This window comes from Dryobates pubescens, chromosome Z, assembly GCF_014839835.1.
Source record: "Dryobates pubescens isolate bDryPub1 chromosome Z, bDryPub1.pri, whole genome shotgun sequence".
NCBI classification, from domain to species: Eukaryota; Metazoa; Chordata; class Aves; order Piciformes; family Picidae; genus Dryobates; species Dryobates pubescens.
Window position 1 is genome coordinate 85,189,456 of NC_071657.1, and position 23,012 is coordinate 85,212,467.

Here is a 23,012-nt window from a genome sequence, read left to right on the forward strand (position 1 = left end):
GTGATTCTGTGGTATTTCATAGAATACATAGAATAAACCAGGTTGGAAGAGACCTTCAAGATCATCGTGTCCAGCCCATCAACCAATCCAACACCACCCAAACAACTAACCCACGGCACCAAGCACCCCGTCAAGTCTCCTCCTGAAAACCTCCAGTGATGGCGACTCCACCACCTCCCCAGGCAGCCCATTCCAATGTGCAATCACTTTCTCTGTATAGAACTTTTTCCTAACATCTAGCCTGAATCTCCCCTGGCGCAGCCTGAGACTGTGTCCTCTTGTTCTGGTACTGGCTGCCTGGGAGAAGAGACAAACATCCGTCTGTCTACAACCTCCCTTCAGGTAGTTGTAGAGAGTAATAAGGTCACCCCTGAGTCTCCTCTTCTCCAAGCTAAGCAACCCCAGCTCCCTCAGCCTCTCCTTGTAGGGCTTATGTTCCAAACCCCTCACCAACTTTGTTGCTCTTCTCTGGACCCGTTCCAGCAAGTCAACATCCTTCCTAAACTGAGGGGTCCAGAACTGGACACAGTACTCAAGGTGTGGCCTAACCAGTGCAGTGTACAGGGGCAGAATGACCTCCCTGCTCCTGCTGGCCACACTGTTCCTGATGCAGGCCAGGATGCCATTGGCCCTCTTAGCTGCCTGGGCACACTGCAGGCTCATGTTCAGTCTACTGTCAACCAGCACCCCCAGGTCCCTCTCAGCCTGACTGCTCTCCAGCCACTCTGACCCCAGCCTGTAGCTCTGCATGGGGTTGTTGTGGCCAATGTGCAGAACCCGGCACTTGGATGTGTTCAATCTCATGGTGTTGGACTCTGCCCATCTGCCCAGCCTGTCGAGGTCCCTCCAGCAGATCAACTCCTGCCCCCAGCTTGGTGTCGTCAGCAAATTTACTGATGATGGACTCAGTGTCCTCATCCAGATCATCAATAAAGATGTTAGCATGGGGCCCAGTACTGATCCCTGGGGCACACCACTAGTGACTGGCTGCCAGCTGGATGTGGCACCATTCACCACCACTCTCTGGGCTCGGCCCTCCAGCCAGTTCCTAACCCATCGCAGTGTGCTCCCATCCAAGCCATGGGCTGACAGCTTGGCCAGGAGTTTGCTATGGGGAACGGTGTCAAAGGCCTTGCTGAGGTCCAGGTAGACTACATCCACAGGCCTCCCCACATCCACCAGGCGGGTCACCTGATCACAGAAGGAGATCAGGTTGGTCAGGCAGGACCTGCCCTTCCTAAACCCATGCTGGCTGGGCCTGATCCCTTGGCCATCCTCTAAGTGCTGTGTGATTGCCCTCAGGATGACCTGTTCCATAATCTTTCCTGGTACGGAGGTCAGGCTGACAGGCCTGTAATTCCCTGGCTCATCCAACCGGCCCTTCTTGTGGATGGGTACCACGTTGGCCAGCTTCCAGTCATCTGGGATCTCTCCAGTGAGCCAGGACTGATGAAAAATCATGGAGAGTGGCTTGGCCAGCTCATCTGCCAGCTCTCTCAGCACCCTAGGATGGATCCCATCTGGTCCCATGGACTTGTGGGGGTCTAAGCTGCTGAGGAGAGCTCCTATCACTTGCTCATGGAACACAGGGAAACTATGCAGCTCCCTGGCTCCTTCTGCCAGCTCTGCAGGCCAGCTGTCTGGTAGACGTTCTTTCCCGCTAGTAGAAATTGAGGTAAAGAAGGTGTTAAGTACCTCTGCCTTTTCCTCATCCTGTGATACAACATTTCCCTCCATGTCCACCAAGGAGTGGAGGTTGTCCCTGCCCTTCCTCTTGCTATTAATATATTTATTTCTGTCATCTCCTTTGAAAGAAACCTGCACTGCATGCTATGGGAGCAGATGAAACTCACTGCACAAAGAAATACCTTTTGCTTCACAAGTAATCAACCTTTGCACTTCCTTGTACTCCTTCCAATTTTGGCTCTATGATTCATGCTATGGAGGGGTCTGGGCCCTCTATGTCTCGCAGCGGCCTGGTCACTTGCTCAGCCCAGACCAGTTCTTGGCCTTTGTGATGTAACTTTTTAGGTAGTGACCTTTATGTGATATCCTTTCCAATAACCTTGAAGGCAGCCAGAAGCTGTGAGATTCCTGTTGCCTCTACTTTCTCCTCCTGTGGGAACTGCTGAGCCAGGGCAGGTCAGTCAGTGGCGTTAAGTGTCCTGTAAGCCAGGAGGACCCCTTGGTTCGTCACACATTCATTTGAGAAGTTGGCTGTTCAAATGGCTTTTGTCAGGTTTCAATTGGGAGGGATCTGGCTGAGGATCACCAAGATCCTACAGCCTTGGAAGCCCCTGATGCTGTTTTCTGTACTATAAGTTTTCAGGTTAGAATTGCACTTTAACCTGTTGGTTTTCAGTTCCATCCAACCATTCCCAGTGTCTTTCTACATGTACTGAAAACACATGGAAGCAACCTACACATTTGGTGCCTAATCTGGAAAATCAGAGTCACTAACTTCAAATAGGCACTGGTTATTTAAACAGCATCAAATTTAATTTATTAAAAAATCACATAATTACATAAGACGAACCTACCTCACAGGGATGTTGTGAGGCTTTCACAAGTATTTCTGTGGCCTTCAAAAAGACAAAGCCACCCTGTAAGTGTTCAATAGTATTTTAATAAAGATTTCAATATTTTCCTCCAGAATGATTGCATATTTGAAGGTACTTTTGGGAGCATGTGCACAAGAATGTCTGGTAAGAGAAGGCTGCAGGCTGCATTCTTTGTGGTTTTTCTTTTCTTTAATGCAGTACAAAAACTCTCACTGAGGACAGAGGGGTTATGGTGCCTTTTAGCTAATCCCATCTTGAGCTACACTGAAGTTTACAGATTATTTCAGATAGTCCAAAAGGCTCAACTATGTGGCAGCTGTTCCACTTCTGTCCAGTGCTCACCATTCGAAATCCATGCAGCCATCAGCTCCAGCTCTGCCATGCTTTGCTGGCTCCCAGCACTGCCCTGAGCCCACCTCAAGTGCAACTGCTGCTTTGACTGGCAGCTGCCCTCTACCAACCCCAAATGAGAGAAGATTCTCTAATGTTCTTCATCCCTCTTAAGATGCTGCATCTCTGACAGGTGATAATCAGCTGCAGCAGCCCTAACAAGAAGTCAGCTCTAAGGACGAAGCAGAGATACCAGTACCTACCACCACCTCATGCTTCAGTAATACATCCTTTAAATAGTGAGATGTGGATGGTCATTAATGCCAGTACCTGCCTTTTTTGTGGAATTCCATGCAGTAAAGTTGTTGTGTCACTTCCTATTCTTGGAGTTCCCTCTGTTGTGTGTTCATGGTACCCGGCCCTGGGACTGCAGTCATGTGCTTGACAACTTACTTAAGCACTTCCTAGAAAAGTTAAGAATGTTGATGCCTCCCTGGGAGCAAGCACCTTCTGATACTGTTTGAATCCAATGATACCTCCAACTTGTAAGGCTGTTGCAGGCCCACTCCCTCATTCAAATGGAGGTGACAGAATTCCTGCTGGAGCAGGGCAGCCTTTTCCCACAGTTTGCATGCATTCAGAGTGGAGAAAAGGGGTTTTCTTGGGGGGTGTTTGGGGATGCTGCCACAGAAGTTGTCAGAATCTTTCCAAATGGTAGTAGTTAAAGTCTAACCTGTGAGTAACACATGGGGTTCAAAAAAACCTGCATAACCCAGAAGCCCCACCAGATTCAGACTGTCAGACCGTCTTTGCTCTTTTCTGTGCTCTGCCAAACTAGGTCTGTTAGGATGGCAGATTAGCAAATGGAAGCAAGCCTAGTCTAGTATCGACCTCTTAATGAAGAATATTCCAGATCAAAATGTCTTTAATTAAGTTGTTGCTGCTACCATTGCGTCCTGTATTTTAGTTTCTATGTCTTGCAGTTCTGCTTTGCTTCTATCCAGAATGTCATCTCTGGTTTTTGGTAGATTTTTACACAAGGAGGTTGAATAATTACTTCAGATCACAAAAAGGTCTAGCCCTGCCCAGGCCTACCCAACTTCTCAGAGACCTAGTTTGTCTGGTGAAACAAAGTAGCTTTATTGAGAACTAGCTCCTCATTTCTCCACCTGTAGGGTGAAGTAACAGTGTGTGCCAGCAGCACCATTGCATGTCCCCTTATCCACTTGTTTACCCTTTGGCTGGCCCACATGGGACCTTGGAGAATGCAGCTGTTACAGGGTAGAAGTCTGCACCTCTGGTTGTCCTTTCTCATTTCCACTTTCCAGGACAGGCTGGTTGTGAAAATCAATGAAGAGTTTGTGGATTAAAACACCAGCAAGACTTCCCAGAACTGGAGCAGTGACTGGAATCCACCACCAGTGATGTCCAGCCCTGAAATGAAACACAGAAGAGGCAGCGTGTGAGCCAGACTGAACTGCTGCCATGCTGGCACATGGCTCAGGGTGAAGTGAGCTGAGACAGCTGGGACACAGGTGATCTGTGTGAACAGAGGAGTCTAGTCACACTTCATGTACTGCACTCTATACAAGTCACTTAGACAAATTTTCCATCCAGCAGTGTAATTGCTGGAGGGAGGGTCATTTTCCCCACTGGCCTGGTAAAGTGGCTCTGTAGGCAGGTGTTTTGTTCTCCTGTAAAATAGTTTATGTGATCTTGGTCAGTGTCACAGTAAGACAGATACACACCTTTTCCCTCCCTTTTTAGAATATCATCTGTATTTCCTCTACCAAGGTCTCAAATATATTTTCTGGAAATTTAATTAAAATCATAGAATTATAGAATGGTTTGGGTTGGAAGAGATCTTAAAGATCATCTAGTTCCAACTGCCTGCTATGGGTCACCTACAAGAGCAGGTTAATCAAGGCCCCATCCAGCCTGGTTTTGAACACTTACAGAGTTGGAAGCTCCACAACTTCTCTGGGCAACCTGTTCCAATCTGTTACCACCCTCAGGGTGAGGAATTTCTTCATGGTGTTTAATGTAAATCTATCTTCTTCCAATTTAAAGCCCTCATCTTATTGCTACATGCCTTGGTAAAATGTCCCTCTCCAACTATTCAAATACTGGAAGGCCACTATAAGGTCCTTCTGGAAACTTCTCCAAGCTGAACAATCCCAAGTCTTACAGTCTTGTCTTCATTGCTCTTATCTGGACCCACTCTTAACAGTTACATTTCTTTCTTGTTGGGAACTCCATAACTGGACACAATACTCCAGGTGGGGTCTCATGAGAGCAGACCAGAGTAGGAGGCAGGGCAGGAAACGCTGCTAATGCCCAGAAGGTAAGTTTTCATCTATAGATGCAGACTTCTAAATTCAGGAGAGTTGTTCAGCAATCCAGCTGCAAATATCTGCTTTCATGTGAGCTGATTCACTCTGTGGCTCTCCAGTCACTCTAATAACCAGCTAAATCTCCAGCTAACAGGTAGCCAACTCAGATATCTGAATGTCAGGATGAATCCCATGCTGGAGAATTAGTGTACCCTAAATTTTGTGTACATAATGTGTGAGACTCCTCTATGCACAACCTTTGTGCTCTGAGAATGGAGAATGCACTTGGCAGCGATACCATTATTTGGTCCAAACATAAAGGCTTTATGACTATTTTGTCTTGGGTTTACCTCCTCTCCTTGTAAGCTGAGCAGTGTGAAAGCAAAGTGCCACTCACGTGAAAACATCCATGCCCCAGCCAGCCATTGCTGTGAAGATTCTGGGGGGCAGGTCCCGGGAGGGGTTTATGGCATAGCCCGTGTTCATCCCCATCCCCAGTCCAACACCCAGGACCAGGATACCCGTGAGCAGGGCCTGAGTGCCTTTCAGTGCTTCATTGTTTCTCTCATCATGGATTACCAGAATTCCCAGAAGCAGCATCACTGTTGCTGTAAACTGCAGGAGCAGAAAACAGAGAACAGGTCAGGAGAGAGAATGAGGAATGCAGAAAGATCCTGCTCAACAGAGAGGAAGAGACTTTCCAGAATGCAAGAGCAGGTCTGATCAGCTCTGAGAGGACCATGATGTTATTCCCTCATCACAGTTAAGCTGAAGAAAATTCTTGACTCATTTTCCAGCAAAAACATCTCTACCTCATCACCAAAAATGTTCTATGACTAATACAAACTTCTTAGCATTGTCTGCTCCCTCCATTTTCCAAGTTAGGTGCATTGGTTTTTTGAAGTACATTTCATCTCAGAGGCAGAGACATAGTAAACTGCTAAAACAACAAATCTGGTTCTCTCTAGAGGCACTAATGTTTATATAACCTGTGGCATTAATCCTTTCAGGACTAAAAGCAGATACCAAATTCTTATCTGGGAAACTGTGACAGTACATAGCTGGCATTCATAAATTTGCAGTGCCCAGGACATCAGGAATGCTGGTTTGAATACAGGTGATGTCTCTTTCTGCTTCAGGAAATGCAGCTAGAGAGCCCTGCACTGCAAAACAACAGAAACTCTTCAGCTCTTGTCAATGCATTGCCACTGCTGTGTGCTTTATTGTGCAGCATGGACGCTGCATGTTCCATAGGAGGCTGACTGCCCAGGTCCCCACCCATAGGCTCTCCAGCTGTCATCATATGCTGCATCATGCCCAGACAAGAATTTTGTCAGCTCAGAGATAAAAGCGTAGCTTTCCTCAGATTTTGATTGGAAGTGAATCTTCCTTCACCAGTGTCCCAGTGCTCCATGACCCCTGAAGCATCTCCTTCCTGTTTCTGGACACCTGGACATTATGTTGTATGCAGTCTAAATTGGACTGTTCAGACCTTAGGGGGTTGAATCCAGGCAGGCTGTGTGATGTGAAGACAGTCCTAGAACCTCTCTACTGGTAAGAAACAGCCAGCAGCCAGAACAGTTCAGAGAAATGCCCAAAGGAGATGGTCCTTGATGTGCTTCTCACATCCCATTGCTTGGCCTGTGTACAGGGAAGGATTTGGAGGACACTTGGACCAAGCTGCAAAGCAGCCTGCACTGTTACCTTTTAGGCTTGGTCATCCAACAAGATGCCTACCTTTCAGGCACCTGGCTGGGGGGCTCCTTGGAGTAGAGGTTGTGATTGTGTCTGCACACATAGTAGCATGAGTCTCCTGTACCAGACCTACAGTAATACCTGTTTCCTGCTACCCACTTTCTCTAACATACCACAACAGTCCTCACTGACCTCTGTGAAGAAGCCCCCCAGCATGGATACATAGGGAGCGGGGTAAGTGGAGAAGATCGATGCTGTGGCATTTGGTCCAGTCACTGTAAAGTTACCCTTGGTGTAATCATACAGAGCATCTAGGAGGAATGGGAATTATAAGAGTTAGCACAGAATTCATCCCACATGACATGAAAGCAAGTCCACCCATTACATTCAGCATAGACACCAAGAAGAGCACACTGTCTACTCATGTCCAGCTTCTCACCCATCAGCAACCCCAAGTCCTTTTCCACAGGGCTACTTTCTATCACCTCATCCCCCAGCTTGCATTGATTGAGAGGATGGTTCTGGCCCAGGTGCAGAACTCTGCACTTGCTTTTGTGGAACTTCATGAGGTTCACCTGGGCCCATCTCTCCAGCTTGTCTAGGTCCCTTTGGATGACATCTCATCCTTTTTGGTATATTGACAGCACCACTCAGATTGTTGTCATCTGCAAACTTGCTAATGGTACAGTCAGGATATCAGGTAGTAATAGGACTAGGGGGAATGGAATGAAGCTGGAGGTGGGGAGATTCAGGCTGGATGTGAGGAGGAAGTTCTTCACCATGAGAGTGGTGAATCCCTGGAATGGGTTGTCCAGAGAGGTGGTTGAGGCCCCATCCCTGGAGGTGTTTAAGCCCAGGCTGGATGAGGCTCTGGCCAGCCTGATCTACTGTGGGGTGTCCCTGCCCATTGCAGGGGGGTTGGAACTAGATGATCCTCGTGGTCCCTTCCAACCCTGACTGATATTATGATACTATAATGGTGCAGTTGATCCCACTGTGTATATCGTTCATAAAAACATTAAACAGCACAGGTCCCAGTATGGACCCCTGAGGGACACCTCCTGTCACTGCACTCCATCTCTTCAAGCCATTGAGCACCACCCTCTGGATGCAACTATCCAGCCAATTCCTTATCCACTGAACAGTCCACCCATCAAATCCCTATCTCTCCTGCTTGGTGAGTAGGATGTTGTGGGGGACTGTGCCAAAGGCCTTGCAGAAGTCCAGGTAGATCACATCCATAGGTTGTCCCTTATCCACTGACACAGTCACTTTAGCATAGAAAGCTGCAAGGTTATAGTCAGGTAGGATTTGCCCCTACCAAAGCCATGCTGGCTGTCTTGAATCATCTCCCTGTCCTCCATGTGCATTAACATGGCATCTAGGAGGATCTGTTCCATGATCTTCCCAGGCAGAGGTGAGGCTGACAGGTCAGTAGTTCCTAGGGTCCTCCTTTCTACCCTTTTTAAAAATGGGTTTGATGTTTCCATTCTTCCAGTCCCCAGGGACCTCACCTGACTGCCAGCACTTTTCAAATACCATGGAGGGTGGCTTGGCAACTACCTCAGCCAATTCCTTCAGGACTCTGGGATGCATTTCATCAGGTCCCATGGACTTGTATATCTTCAGATTCCTCAGTCAATCACTCACTTTGTCTTCACTTACAGTGGCAGGGACTTTGTCTCCCCTGTTCTCCATCTTGTGGTCCATCAACATGAGAGCCATGAGGAGAGGGGTTGCCAGCGAAGACTGAGGCAAAATTGCTTTTGAGAATTTTAGCCTTGTCCTTGTCCATTGTTACTAGTTCCTCACTCACTCTTCAGGGGGAGCATCTGCAATCCTGTTTTCCACAGAGCAGCAGAGTCCCAGAGAGCTCCAGCTGTAGCCAGCATATGGTAGTTAAGCTCTTATAGCTCCTGGAAAAGAAATGCTGACAAATGCAGCTACTGACCCTGAGTAAAGAAAAGGGTTTTGCAGTGGGAATGCCATGAGCAGAAGAAGCTGTGCTCTCCAGCACAGATATCTAGGCCCTGTTCTGGCCTTGTGCTATGCAGGTCTGTCCCACAAGCCAGGAAATTACCCTCCTCACCAGACATCACAGTATGTACTTGTCATGGATTGAATTGAACCTGCTGCTGTTATTCATACCATGTTGCAGTCATGCCAGCTTCAAAAATGGAAGTACTATCTGGAGCAAAGTATTATGTGGCTTGAAGTTCAGATTGCAGTGTGGGAGGCTTCCTGTTCCAGTTGCTGCTTCTGTGTTCCAGGTGTTGGTAATTTCTGCTGGAATGGTGGTGGGACAAAGAGGGCTTGGGGAGTCATTTCCTGGCTTGGGCTTTTGGTTTGCTTGCTTCTGCTGGCTGTTGATTTATGCCATGTTTTCTTCTGCAAATAGGCCAGAGTATGCATTTTGTACTGTTTTTCTGATTTTGCTCAGTAAGCTCAATTCTTATCTCACTTTTTTTGTGTCTCAACCCCAAATTTTTGTGTGTTACTTTTCCCTCACTTCTGTGTTGAGAAAATAGACAAGGTAGCCCATTCTTTTGTTTTGACCTGTTTTGTTCTGATGTAAACCATAATAGCAGAGTAAAAAAACCATTTTTGACAAACCAAGACTCAAATGGTGCCCACAGCAATTTCTGTGATAAAAGATACAACCATACCATAGTAAAGTCCAAAGACAGTGGCTGCTGCCATAAAGGAGCCCAGGAACTGGCCAGTCAGATAAGCTGGGAGCTTTCTCCAGGGTAGGTTTCCTAAAAGGCAGTGTGTAAGGGTGACGGCAGCATTCAGATGAGCTCCTGCAAAAGCACAGCAAAAGAAAGTGGCTTCAGCCCTGATGCACACACCCCACAGTATCCACCCAAATCTTGCTCCAGGGATCAGTGTGATCTGGATGATGAGATAAGATTCCACCATTAGTAAATTTGCAGATGACACCAAGCTGGGAGCAGGTGTCAATCTGTGGGAGGGTAGAGAAGCTCTGCAGAGGGACCTTGACAGGCTGGACAGATGGGTGGAGTCCAACATGATGGCATTTAACAAGTCCAAATGCTAGGTTCTGCACTTTGGCCACAACAGCCCCATGCATTGCTACAGGCTGAGGACAGAGGGGCTGGAGAACAGCCAGGCAGAAAGGGACCTGGGGGTACTGTTTGACAGCTGGCTGAACATGATCCTGCAGTGTGCCCAGGTGGCCAAGAAGGCCAGTGGCATCCTGGCCTGTATCAGGAACAGTGTGGCCAGCAGGAGCAGGGAGGTCATTCTGCCCCTGGACTCATCACTGGTTAGGCCACACCTTGAGTCCTGTGTCCAGTTCTGGGCCCCTCAGTTTAGGAAAGATGTTGAGTTGCTGGAACATGTCCAGAGAAGGGCAACAAGGCTGAGGAGAGGTCTGGAGCACAAACCCTATGAGGAGAGGTTGAGAGAGCTGGGGGTTTTTTAGCCTGGAGAAGAGGAGGCTCAGGGGAGACCTCATTGCTCTCTACAACTACCTGAAGGGTGGTTGTGGCCAGGAAGGGGTTGAGCTCTTCTCTCTAGCGACCAGCACCAGAACAAGAGGACACAGTCTCAAGCTGTGCCAGGGGAGGTTTAGGCTTGAGGTGAGGAGAAAGTTCTTCACAGAAAGAGTAATTTGCCATTGGAATATGCTGCCCAGGGAGGTGGTAGAGTCACTGTCCCTGAAAGTGTTCATAGAAGGATTGGATGTGACACTTGGAGCCATGGTTTCATTGTGATGAAGTGTTGGGTATTCAGTAATAGACTGAACTTAACGACCTCTGAGGTCTTTTCCAACCTGGCTGATTCTGTGATTCTGTGATTGAGATCAAGACTCTCTAAAGGCAAGGTCTCTCTCCCACACAGGCTCAAAACTGATCCATTTTCCCTAGGCAGCTGATTGAGTTTTAGTCTTCTTAAAATGCTCTCAGAGAATTTTATCTCACCTGCCAGAGACACCTGTCATGGTACTGCACGGGTTTCCCTCTCTGTGCACTTCTCTCTATTCACCTTAAAAGGAGGCTAGATTTTAGACTCATCACTCAAGATTTATATGGCTACATGTAAGTGAGACAAATCATGTCACAAACAACTACAAAGCCTTCTGAAATCATCTGATAGACAAGACAAGAAGGACCTCATCCTGGCAGAGCTGAGCATCCCAGCTGATAAGAGCTGTGGGTTCTTAATTCATCCATCAGGCACAGTGTAAGATGCCAGGGAAACAAACGGCAAAATCAACCACCAGTGCCCATATCTTCATGTTTGGAAAGCAGCTCCTGCACAGGGCTTGTTAGCAGGGCCTCAGACTAGTTCTTAGACATCCCTGCATGGAGTAGGGGTTACCAGAATGGTAAATCCTGTCTAGACCATGATTGTTCATGCTAGTATGGACCAGACCTTGCCCTTCCCTTGTAGATTTTGTAATCTTGGACTGCATTTCATTACATAATATAGTCATAGTATATGGCTTTCATACTATGCTTCCCTGTTTTGAAGGGGCACTTTCTACAGAGGAGGCTGGTTAGTACCATGGTGCTTTTGGAGAAAGGCAGATACAACCTACCAGTGGGCTCATGACAGAGCCATTGACATTTCCATGGATGCTATCATGCAAGTCATCCATGACTGTGACATTTGTGCTGCTATTAAGCAGGCAAAGAGAATCAAGCCCTTGTGGTATGGTGACCAATGGTCCAAGTACAAGTATGGTGAAGCTTGGCAGATTGACTACATCACTCTACTTTGTTCTCATTCTGGTAAGCAATATGTTCTTACTATGGTAGAGGCGAGCATTGGATGCTAGAAACTTATCCAGTTCCTCATGGAACTGCATGTAACACCATTCTTGGGCTGGAAAGACAAATCCTGTGCAGACATGCGACTCCAGAGAGAATTGAGTCAGACAGCAGAACTCATTTCAAAAACAATCTTGTGAAAAATGGGCCAAAGAGCCCAGCACTGAGCGGATATTCCACATCCCCTACTATGCACCACCTGCAGGGAAGATTGAACACTACAATGGTTTGCTGAAGACCACTCTCAAAGCCATGGGGGGTGGATCTTTGAAAAACTGGGAGAAACATCTAGCACAAGCAGCCTGGCTGGTGAATAGTAGAGGTTCAGTGAATTGAGCTGGATCTGCACATTTGCTACGAAAGGTAGAAGGTGTTAGAGTTCCTATTGTTAGAGAAAATAATCTGTTAGGCAAAACTGTTTGGGTATTTCCTCCTTCATGAGAAGCTAAACCTATCTGAGGGGTGGTTTCTGCTGATGGTCCTGGTCACACTTACTGGGTAATGCAAGAGAATGGTGAAATTCAGTGTATTCCACAAAGAAATCTAACGTTGGCTGAGAGAGTTTCAATGCAGAGCGTTGTACAGATACAACATCATGCCCAAAAGAAGAATCCATGAGGAATCTATGGTGCAAGAACCCTCAGAACCCTGAGAGTCCCAAGTCATCTGAGAGTCCCTGTTCCTTTTGTTTCATCTGCAAAGAGACAAACTGTTTCCTATTTTTCCTATTTTTGAACTTTTGAAACATCTACATCTGAGACAGACAGGATGGACTATGAACCATATTTACTCATTAGTGTAGATATTGTTTTAGATTAGATGGATAAAATTAGCAGCCAATGGAATTGTTTAGAAGGGCTGGGTTGTGGTGGTTTGGGGCTATGCCTTCAAAATTTTGTTACAGATTTTGAGCAGAAAAGTAGAACAATGTAAACAAATCACCATTGGGTGTAAAAAGGAAAACCAAAGATAATTCTAAACTATTTCATTGGAGAAATATCTGCTATAAGATTGGCTGTACCAAAACAATCTTCCTTCTTCTGATCTCCTCTCTGCTCACTTCATGCTCTGAAGGGAGACTAATCTGCTTCTGCTTGACCTTAGCTGCATTGTTTTGGTTAAGTCTGACAGCTACTTATTTTTCTCTGCTCTTTTCTCCCTTTTGGACAGGGGGTGAAGGGCAGAGAGACAGCTCTCCTGGTCTTTGACCAGGGGATTCTCGTGTTGTTTACTAATTGTAAATATCTGTAAATATTGTAAATACTGTATATTTTGTACATATTCATCACATTCCATTGTAGAGTGTAGTTTTGCTTGTAAATACAGCTTCATTTGCTTCCAACTGAGCTGGTCTGGCAAAGTTAATGTTGGGGGGGTGGGGGGGTGGATTTCAACCCACCACATTACAAAAAATAATTAGATCCAGGTTTGTGTCCGCAGTGCAAATCACATTTGTTCTCCATTTCCCATGAGTCTGAAGGAAATAATTTGCTTTTCCTGCCTAGGAGGTGTAAACTTTGGGGGTCAATAAATATTCCGGTTTCAGTGGACATTTCCTACTCCAGACTCAGAATGGAGTGAAATGTCAACACATGTCATCTCATCAAAGTGCAGGACAGAGTGAAAGTGAAAGTGCACGTACTGCCTACTACAGTCCCATAACCACAACTGAAATAGAGAAAGGTTCCTTTTTCTTTGATCCTCTGATCTTTTGCAGGTGTGATCAGCTATTTCAGAGATCACAGGAAGCATCTTGTGACAAAAATTGATCCAAATTACAATGCCAATGCAGCCAGCTTCAGAATCAGACCATTGCTGGCTGAGCTGAGACTCTCTTCACCTTTCCATCCCTCAGGAGGTCAGCTCCATCTCAAATGTCACCTGGGACTGCAAAGACCTACTTTCCTCCTCCCACTTTCCCTAGAATGTCTCCACCCAGTCTAAAAGGACAAGGAGACCAACAGCTGACTGCTCATGGGAAAATTCTCCATTACAAGCCAGCCTCAGCCTTGGACATACCTCTTCTCCAACATCGTAAGAGCAATTACTTGCTTTAATTTCCTGCTCACTAGAGTCCTTGATCTCTTCTTATGGTGTAAATGAATGCAGAAGTTGCACAAAGCACATTAATTCCCTGGCATTAATCCTGTAGCCCTGATATACCAACTCCTGAGTTCATGTGGGATGGATGCCCAGGGGTGTGGATGACAAGGAAAGAATTTGTATACCATTCCTAGCTGCAACATCAGCAGTAAGTTCCCCATTGCAATAAATTATTTACTTCTCCATAGATCATACTGGCAGCATGTTTTCAGAGCTCCTTGTCTTCTTGGGCCATGATGGCATATCCCAAGTGCTTAATGAGGACACTGCTGAAACTGGGCCCTGATGATGACAGTTGGAGAGGATGGCTGAGCCTCTGCTACTCTCTCTGTCCTACTTGACTCTGTCTCAGTTTAGAACATGTATTCAGGGTTATCTTACTGTAGATATGCAATGCTCACCTCGTCCCCTGCTTCTCCTAACACTGCTGCACCATTGTGACTCCTTGGCTTGATGCAGACCTACTTTCTGATAATTGGATCACAAGGATGATCCTACTTATGATCACCAGAGCTGCTCTGCAATTGTTTCTTGGGGACCCTAAGACTGTCTCTTTTTTCTGGTAAGGACATTGTCTCACTTTGCCATACCATCTTCAGCTCCAGTAGCAGCTCACTCCTGCTTTCCCCAGTTCATGTGGGCTTTATGGGACATAGAACTGTCCCATGCTCAAGTGTCCCACTCACCAGAGATTCCTCCAGCTGCATGCATGCCCAAGGTAACACCAATGCCAAATCCCAAATTGATGCTCAGATGTTGTCCAAACTCTCCTCTTCCTAATACCACTTGTGCCACAGAAGACAAGCCAAAGACCTAGTGCACAGAAAAAGAGAAGTGTTAAAAGTAGTGTTATTGCTGTGGTGGACTGAGCTTCTTTGCTACTTTTCTTACAATACTAATCACAGAATTATCAGGGTTGGAAGACACCTCCAACCCCCCTGCCATGGGCAGGTACACTTTCCACTAGATCAGGTGTGTTGATAAACTCCCAAAGACAGGAAGTCTCTATGATGCTTATGGTCAGGAGATGAAGAAAGGACAAAAGAATGACTACCTTCTACAAAAACTGAAGTGGTACTGTGTTACTTCTCAATGGTACCCATCACACCAAACCAGGCACTCTAGTCATGGTTGGATACAGGGAGACAAACCCCAAACACCCACACTGAGATCCAGGACTCAAGAGGGATCATTTACACTGTCATGTTAAGGACATCTGTGCCTTAAACCAGGCACAAGAGCACAGAGGAGTGTCACCACAAACCTCCCAGAGACAGCACCGAAGATTGATGGAAGGAGGGTGGATGTACTCTCATTGTCTTTCTTTTCCTGGTGTGCAAAAACCTAATTTATCTAGAAACCTACTTTGTGCACTGCACAGCTATTTGTTGTATCTGACTCTAATTGTAGTTACTTACTCTGGTGAAAAAAACAATTAAGAAAATAATGGTTTAGCTTTTTAATGTATTTTTTAGTGGTTAAAGGGGAAACTGGTAAACAATTCAAGAGAAAAGTAAATACTCACCAGAAGGAAAAGACATATTCAACAAATTGCTGTGGCCTGGAAGCAAATTCTGTTTCACTTTTTTAATATTCTCAGAAAATGGAAACAATAGTTTTTGCACAGTTCTTACACTGAAATGGCAAAGCTTCTTCTGAGGTCTCTGCCTTGCCAACCATGTAGGGCTTGGAGAGTGAATCCTTTTCCTTGGGCTACACCAATGTTTATCCAGGATGTCATGACCCTCTGAGAAAGTCAGCTTCTTCTCTAGTGTCTAAACTTCTGCTCTGGCAGTCTAGTTTAACTGTGATCTTTGCAAGCTGCTACAACTGGATCCAAATTTTATCTCATGCATCTGCTCTCTGTCTCCCTTTTTAGATATCACCAAAGTGCCCTGCTCTTTCCTCTCTCATCTACACAGACCACACTCTGTGCTCTGCATGGAGGTACAGCCACATTTCTCAGCAAAAGTAAAAAAAAAAAACAACAACAAACCAATAGGTTTTGGGTTGTCCTGCACCATCCTCAAAGCCCTTACAAAAACTCTGCCTACTCTTTGTTGACTTTTCCTATGCTACACCCAAGAGAAGCCAAATGCATAAGGCACAGGTTTTGTAAGACAGCACATAAGCGCAGGGAGAGGAGTGCAGGGCAGGAGACACTGCTGAGGCTGAACACCAGAAAACTGAAACGAACGTGGGACAGACCACAGAACCAGTTTTTCAGCCCTGATCTGAACCTATGGTCTCCTTCACTATTCTTAAAGTCTCCAAACACTCTTTTTTTCCTACCTCTCTACTCCTTCCCCTGTTTTGTCCTGCTGCCTGGTTCCCTCCTAGGGAATTGCCTGGCCAATAAAGAAAGATGCCTAGGGCTGAGCACTATCATCCAAATAACAGCCATCCAGGCACCCTAGGGATGCATCCAGTACATTCCTGGCTACACTGAGGACCAGGGGACTGCTGAAGGGTTGTATGCTGAATGCTGCATTTGGATGGTGAATGCTAAGTTTGGAGGATGGATGCTGCATTTGGATACTGGATGCTGTTTATTGCCAGCCCTTGACAGAGATCCTTGTGCAGTATTCCTCCTACTGCTTTATTCTCCATGTAAGCCAATGTGAGCTACAGACTACAAATTTTGCCTTGGACTTTCAAAATGCAGGGAAATTCTGCATCATGCTGCATCTCAAGTAAACTGAGGCAGGACACCCCTGAACTTGTTCTTTGTCACCTGGAAACACCCACCACGAACAAAAAAAAACAAAAAGGCTTGCTCTGCTCCTGCTTAGGAATCACAGATGTCTGTATCCTAATTTCCAATGCATGTAAAATTACTTGTGCAGTAAGAGTGAACTGGATGTGCAATAATGTGATAAAAAGCAAGCATCCATTGCATATGCAGTTGTTGCTCTGTAAAAGTACAGATGTTATAGTATAAAGTATCTATATATGCTCTTGAAAATAAGTGCTTTTATCTGTACAGAAAACTAAATTAAAAGGTCCTTGTGCTTACACAAATCTTGTTTTTCTCCTGTGTACATTTTAAAGTACAAGTTATTTGGGTTATCCTCAACCCTTCCATGCCAGCTTCTGTCCAGTCCAAAGTGTCTCAGCTGAGGTGCTAGCTGAGGTGCCAGCTCAGCTGGCACAGATAGCTACTGGTACTTTTCAGGGGGGGTTTGTAGTTTTTCTGTGTTGGTCCAACACATAAACGCTTGTGTCTGAGTGCACAACTCACCCTCACCAGGGACCAATTCCGACTGCAAAGTTTTCCCCACTCTCCCCCTACACATCTTCAAAGCAGCCTGAGAGCTCAAAACCACTCCACTGTTTCTGCTTGAAACAGATCCCTCAAGTAAGGGGGTAGTTTCTGAATGATATGGATAAGCACAGTTCATTTGCCAGAATAAGAAAACCAGAAGTGAAATCCTGGCATGACTTACACCCAATAATTACATTTCCTAATGGGTACTGTGGCTCTGGAGAGTTTCACAGGTGTTCATTATCATGGCAGTCTCCAAGAGAAAGACAAATGCTTTCCATTCTGTGAATGGTTCTCATTTCACAGAGGCTGCCAGAGGTACAAGAGTCAGGGTCTGCTCCAGGACTTGTGGAGAACCTTCAACTACACCATCATCTCTGGCACAGCAGGAAGAAAAGCCTTAATTCACTGCATGGGACGTTTCAGTGGGTTGGCACAAGCACTGCATTGCCCCATCTGACCTGGCACTGCTTTTTTATTTCATGTCCAGATTATTCCTCATTTTACTCCTTGAAGAGAACTGAAACAGCACCTGCTTCACCTTCTCCCAGTGGGCACCCACTCCAGAGTAGAGCTTTCACTGTCCTGATTGCCCCTCCATCTCCTGATTCCCCCTCCTTATCTCCCTGGTTATCAGGTGCTTTTACTTCTCCAATGTGAAAAGGTTTTGATACCTTTGCATAATTGTTGAAGAACTTAAACCCACCCAGAGAAAATCCATAAAGTTTTCAACAAATAGTCTACATGTCAGGAAGCTGCTGCCCCACCATAGCAGAGATGTGAGCATTAGCAACCAGCTGCTGAGTAGCCCTGAGGATGTGGTAGGAAGTCACTGACCTTACAGAATGCTGCTGCAAATGCTTACCCTCTCACCCACACTGCACAAATATACACACACAGAGACCCACACATCTGGGCCCATCTCCTCCTTACCATGAGGATGAACATCCCCAGTGCTTCTGCCAGCAGCTCTCTGAAGGTACCATTACGAATTGTGAGTGCCTTCTTAATCTTCTCCAGCATTTTGCTCTCTGGCTCCAGCCTTTTCCTCTCTGGCTCCAGCCTGCAGTCACAGGAACTCCTGCTGTAAGAGCACAATTCATTGTGCTGAGCTAAGCTGCCCTTTGAAACTTGGCACACTCCCTTCACCCCCAGACACCTTCATTCAGTTAACGATGAACGAGCCAATAAACTACCAGCTAGCTTCAATGTCTTACCCCACACACATGCCATCCTTCTAAAACTGTATGATAAGGATGTACTATTTCTGCAACCAGGGCATCACAAATGTTGTGCCTCTGCCAAGAAGCAGTCCATTTTCTGAGCAGTGTGTGCTTCTCTGTAGCCTTCTCCACAGGAACTGAACAGGATATTTGGTTCTGCTCTCCATTGTAATGCAATGGCTGATGGTTTGGTGCTAAATGCAGACATGTCCTGCAGCTCGCATCACACTAGTACCAATCCTCCCTGCCACCACTCTAGTATGTCCTCTCATGTGGGGCAAGGAGAGATCAGTCTTGGCAATGGTCCCTAGAGACCTTCAATCTCTGGCTGCCAGAGTGGAGCCCTCAGCCTGTTATGCTTTTCATTCCATCTCCTGATTCCCTCTGCTTATGTCCTGTTTCACCAGGTGCTCTTACTTCTCCACTGTGAAAAGGTTTTAATACATTGATTAATCACCAAAGTACATCAACTCCCTCAAGGCCTTTTCCTGTGCACCTTGTGTGGTTCTTCACTGGTTTCCCTTGCCTTCCTCTCAACCTGCTGCAGCTTCTCACTGCAGATCTGGAGTGGATAGAGTGTGCAGCTCTGGAGAGGTACCAGCAGCCGCCCCATGTGGGGATACAGGGTTCCGCTAATAACTGCCCCTGAGGTTGCCTCCCTCTGCACTACTGTGTTGCAAAAGCTCATGAGCTTTTCCTTCACCCACAGGACCCTAAACTGTCACAGGTGGCTGTACAGAAGAACCTGGATGAGCTGATCCTCCTCTCCACCCCCTTCCAGCAACAGGTTAACTACTGACCTCAGTGAATGCCTGGATAAATATGTAGTAATGTAAGATATTAAGAACTATCTAATCATGACTGACTGGAACCTTGATAACAAATGGCATTCCATACAGCATATTTCTAGGTAGGAAGGGGGTTTTGTCCTCTAAGTCTGTGTGCTGTGGTGCAGTAAAAGTGGCCAACAAATTTTTTGTGGTCACCTCAGCACCAGGTCAGGATGGTGACAGCAGCCTCAAGTTTCTTCTGCACATGGGAATTTCCAGATGACAAGTGAAGCTAAGGTCCTGACATCAGCATGTGTTGGAGTTCTCACACCTGTTCTGAGATAGATGAGGCATGAGTGAGCCAGTATCCCCCACAACTGGACCTACAACATCATTTTTCTACTTCCAGATCTGTTTTGTCTCCTGCATTCAAGCATTAGCTATAGGCATCTCTAATTTGGGATGAAAAATTGGATAGGTCTTTCTGGGAAGATCATGGATTTTCAGTCTTTTCAGGGAAAAGAGGCAATCTCAGTTTGTATTAGAAGTCTTTGGTTTGGTAATAATATCTGCAGCACCACCAAATTACCACCAAATTCTCTGAAACTCTAGCATGCTTCTGGGGCGGCATCACACATCACTTGATGTGTCTTTTGCCACTGTTTGTCCTTTTACACAGGTCATTCCACAAGATGGCACTGAGACATTAATTATTCCCTTAGAACTGTTCAGACAGGTTCCTCTATTGGCTGCTGAATATGTGAGAACCCTTCAGTTTTAGATTTCCTCTAAGCATTTTTAGACATTAAAGAGATCTGTCAATGTTCACGGAGTGTAAGAACAGAAACAAATACCTTTCCTTAGGTCCTGTGGGACAGAGCACCTCTGTTCTGACAGTATACAAACACAAAGTGCTGTTACACTCCACCTTATAATCAGCAGATAAAAACAGGCAGTTACCCTCCACCTTATAATCAGCAGATAAAAACAGGCAGCTCTGAAGGGGAGTTCGTCTCCACCTAAAATAAGCATCCAAGATCAGACCTATGAGTCATGCTGGATGCTGGCAGTTTCCCTTGTGTCTGCACCCTCCAGCTTGCACACATGGAGTTATTGTTAAGCCAGGTGAGCTGGACTGCCCCTCCTCCATGAATCCAGATATAGGGATCTTGAGTAAGTACAGACGATGCTGTGAGTCAGCCAAGGGCTGGAGTGCAAGGATGTGCCAGCTGCCCAGCATGACCCATTTGTACTTAACATGGTTTCTCTTGCCTGCATTTGGAGTCACCAAATACAGTCCCCTACTAACATAAGAAGCCACACCACATGTTCCCTGTTACAACCTGTCCAGTCTCTAGTTTAGAGACAGATGCTCCTCCTGCTGGAAGCCTGTTGTCAGAACTTGCTGCTGTGGTGATTAGAGACTTTCTTCTACTTTTCAGCCAAATTCTCAAAGCCATTTGTTCATGTGCCAGCACTCAACCATTGCACTCATAATTCAACTTATTTCTTAGAAGCGGTATCCCATAAAGTTTTTCTATAAGCTTTTTTAGAAAAGCATTAGCTGATCACATTTCAGTCTGCACCACCTCCTGATGGTTACTTTGAGTTGCTCACAGGTTGAAATTTCACTCAACACCGACCCTATGATTTTGTCATGTTTTTCACTCCAGTATCACACAGTATCACAGTATAACTAAGGTTGGAAGAGACCCCAAGGATCATCAAGTCCAACCTGTCTCCACAGACCTCACAACTAGACCATGGCACCAAGTGCCACGTCCAATCCCCCCTTGAACACCTCCAGGGACGGTGACTCCACCACCTCCCTGGGCAGCACATTCCAATGACGAACAACTCACTCAGTGAAGAACTTTTTCCTCACCTCGAGTCTAAACCTCCCCTGGCACAGCTTGAGACTGTGTCCCCTTGTTCTGGTGCTGGTTGCCTGGGAGAAGCGACCAACCCCTTCCTGGCTACAACCACCTTTCAGGTAGTTGTAGAGGGCAATGAGGTCACCACTGAGCCTCCTCTTCTCCAGGCTAAACAATCCCAGCTCAGTCAGCCTCTCCTCATAGGGCTTGTACTCAAGGCCTCTCCCCAGCCTTGTTGCCCTTCTCTGGACACGTTCAAGTGTTTCAATGTCCTTCTTAAACTGAGGGGCCCAGAACTGGACACAGTACTCAAGGTGTGGCCTAACCAATGCAGAGTCCAGGGGCACAATGACCTCCCTGCTCCTGCTGGCCACACTATTCCTAATGCAGGCCAGGATGCCATTGGACCTCTTGGCCACCTGGGCACACTGCTGGCTCATGTTCAGGCAGGTGTCAATCAGCACCCCCAGGTCCCTCTCTGTTTGGGAGCTCTCCAGCCACTCTGACCCCAGCCTGTAGCTCTGCATGGGGTTGCCGTGCCCAAAGTGCAGCACCTGGCACTCGGACTTGTTAAATGCCATGCCATTGGACTCTGCCCATCTGTCCAGTCAGTCGAGGTCCCTCTGCAGAGCCTTTCTACCCTCTAACTGACCAACATCTGCTCCTAACTTGGTGTCATCTGCAAACTTGCTGATGACTGACTCAACCCCCTCATCCAGATCATCAATGAAGACGTTAAAGAGGATGGGGCCCAGCACTGATCCCTGGGGGACACATTTTATTTCCTAAGTCCTCGGTGCGGAGAGGAAAACGTTGGTACAGTCACTGCCTACTAACTCTGCTAAGTGTTAATGCCCACAGTATTGAAGAGCCCAAGAAGCAACCTCTCTGGGTCTGTTAAAGTAGCCCTGAGAAGGATGAGCACCCAGGAACTCCAGGGCAGTTATTCTTCTGCAAGGAATAACTTCTCTGTCTCAGTTTAACAATGCACATGTTTCCCTGCACCCAGGAAATCATTTGTCTCTTGATTGTGCTAACCAACAGCGGAAATGTCACCACTGAATTAGCCTCAGCCCTGTTGTTGAAGCTCTAACTTCCCCCCTGAGGCCAAGGAGTGAAAGCAGACAGCACAACAGAGGAGCACCTCACTGTGGGTTGAGGACAACTTGCTCCTCCATCATACCAAATGAATATAGTGCATAGACATGTTCAGGCCCCTTTAGAAAACAAGACCAGGTATGAGTGACTAGTACAGGACTGGTATGACCTTAGCGGTCCAGAACAGACCCTGCTTGACACACCCTAGAGCACCCACACCCTGTGGCCTTTCATTTAATGCTCATGGCTGACCTCCTCTCATTTATGGATGGTAGACACTGAGCAGGTCACAGAGGTCCCAGTTATTTGTCTCCTTAGCCAACAGTTTTGTTCTACAAACTGTTACCTGTCTCTTCCTCCCCAGGATACCAGCCTCTATGGCCTTTCATCCTACCCTGCACGTCATCACCCTTTGCCCTGAAGATGGCTAAAGGTGCATCACCTGTACATGCTCCTTTTCTGTAAAACCATGCTAGCTCTTACCGTGCTGGGTAGGATTTGAAGGCATCAAAGGAGTGTTGTGGTAGTGCAGCACTAAACTCCTGCCCTGGTCAATAGTCCTCTGCTTTATTTCTCAGGTCCATAGTGCCTCCCTGCCCCAGACTGCTAAAGCTCTCATAGCCAGAGGTAATCCAGGAGGTAGTAGTGTCAGCAGGAGGGGAACTGCATGGGTTTGCTGTCACTAACAGGAGAGCAGGGCTGTCCAAGAAGGGGTCACCTAGGATACTGCTGACCCCATTGTTGGGTAAGAGCATGGAGGGCACCTGGGCAGCTCTGGCAGGAGACGTACCCACCTATGTTGGTCTGCTCTCTTCTTCTGCCTTCCTCTGGTTTACCAGAGAGAATGAGAATATTTCTATACGTAGCAAAGATTAATGGGGTTTGAGGCACCCACATACCAGGGGACATCCTGCCTGACTAATCTGATAGCCTTCTATGAAACCATGGCTAAATGGGTAGA

The 23,012-nt window shown here is 46.5% G+C and overlaps 1 protein-coding gene across 1 annotated transcript; it reads right to left on the reverse strand.

Moving 5' to 3' along the window:
• Positions 1-3,953: 3,953 nt before the first annotated feature.
• LOC104306796 (aquaporin-7-like) lies at positions 3,954-22,131 on the reverse strand. The gene is made up of 7 exons (XM_054177805.1): positions 22,103-22,131; positions 18,020-18,149; positions 14,508-14,634; positions 9,586-9,723; positions 7,112-7,230; positions 5,622-5,839; positions 3,954-4,325 (listed from the first exon to the last, which is right to left on the reverse strand). The coding sequence occupies exons 1-7, from the start codon at positions 22,129-22,131 to the stop codon at positions 4,166-4,168; spliced, it is 921 nt and encodes a 306-aa protein (XP_054033780.1). The 3' UTR covers positions 3,954-4,165.
• Positions 22,132-23,012: the final 881 nt, after the last annotated feature.

Excerpts from the sequence above, each read along its gene's own strand:
- LOC104306796 (XM_054177805.1), bottom strand. The coding sequence starts at position 22,131 with ATGGAGGAGCAAGTTGTCCTCAACCCACA. Across the intron at positions 18,150-22,102 it reads CAAGTTGTCCTCAACCCACA|GCTGGAGCCAGAGAGGAAAA; the intron begins GTGAGGTGCTCC and ends CTGTGACTGCAG. Across the intron at positions 14,635-18,019 it reads TGGGGATGTTCATCCTCATG|GTCTTTGGCTTGTCTTCTGT; the intron begins GTAAGGAGGAGA and ends TCTGTGCACTAG.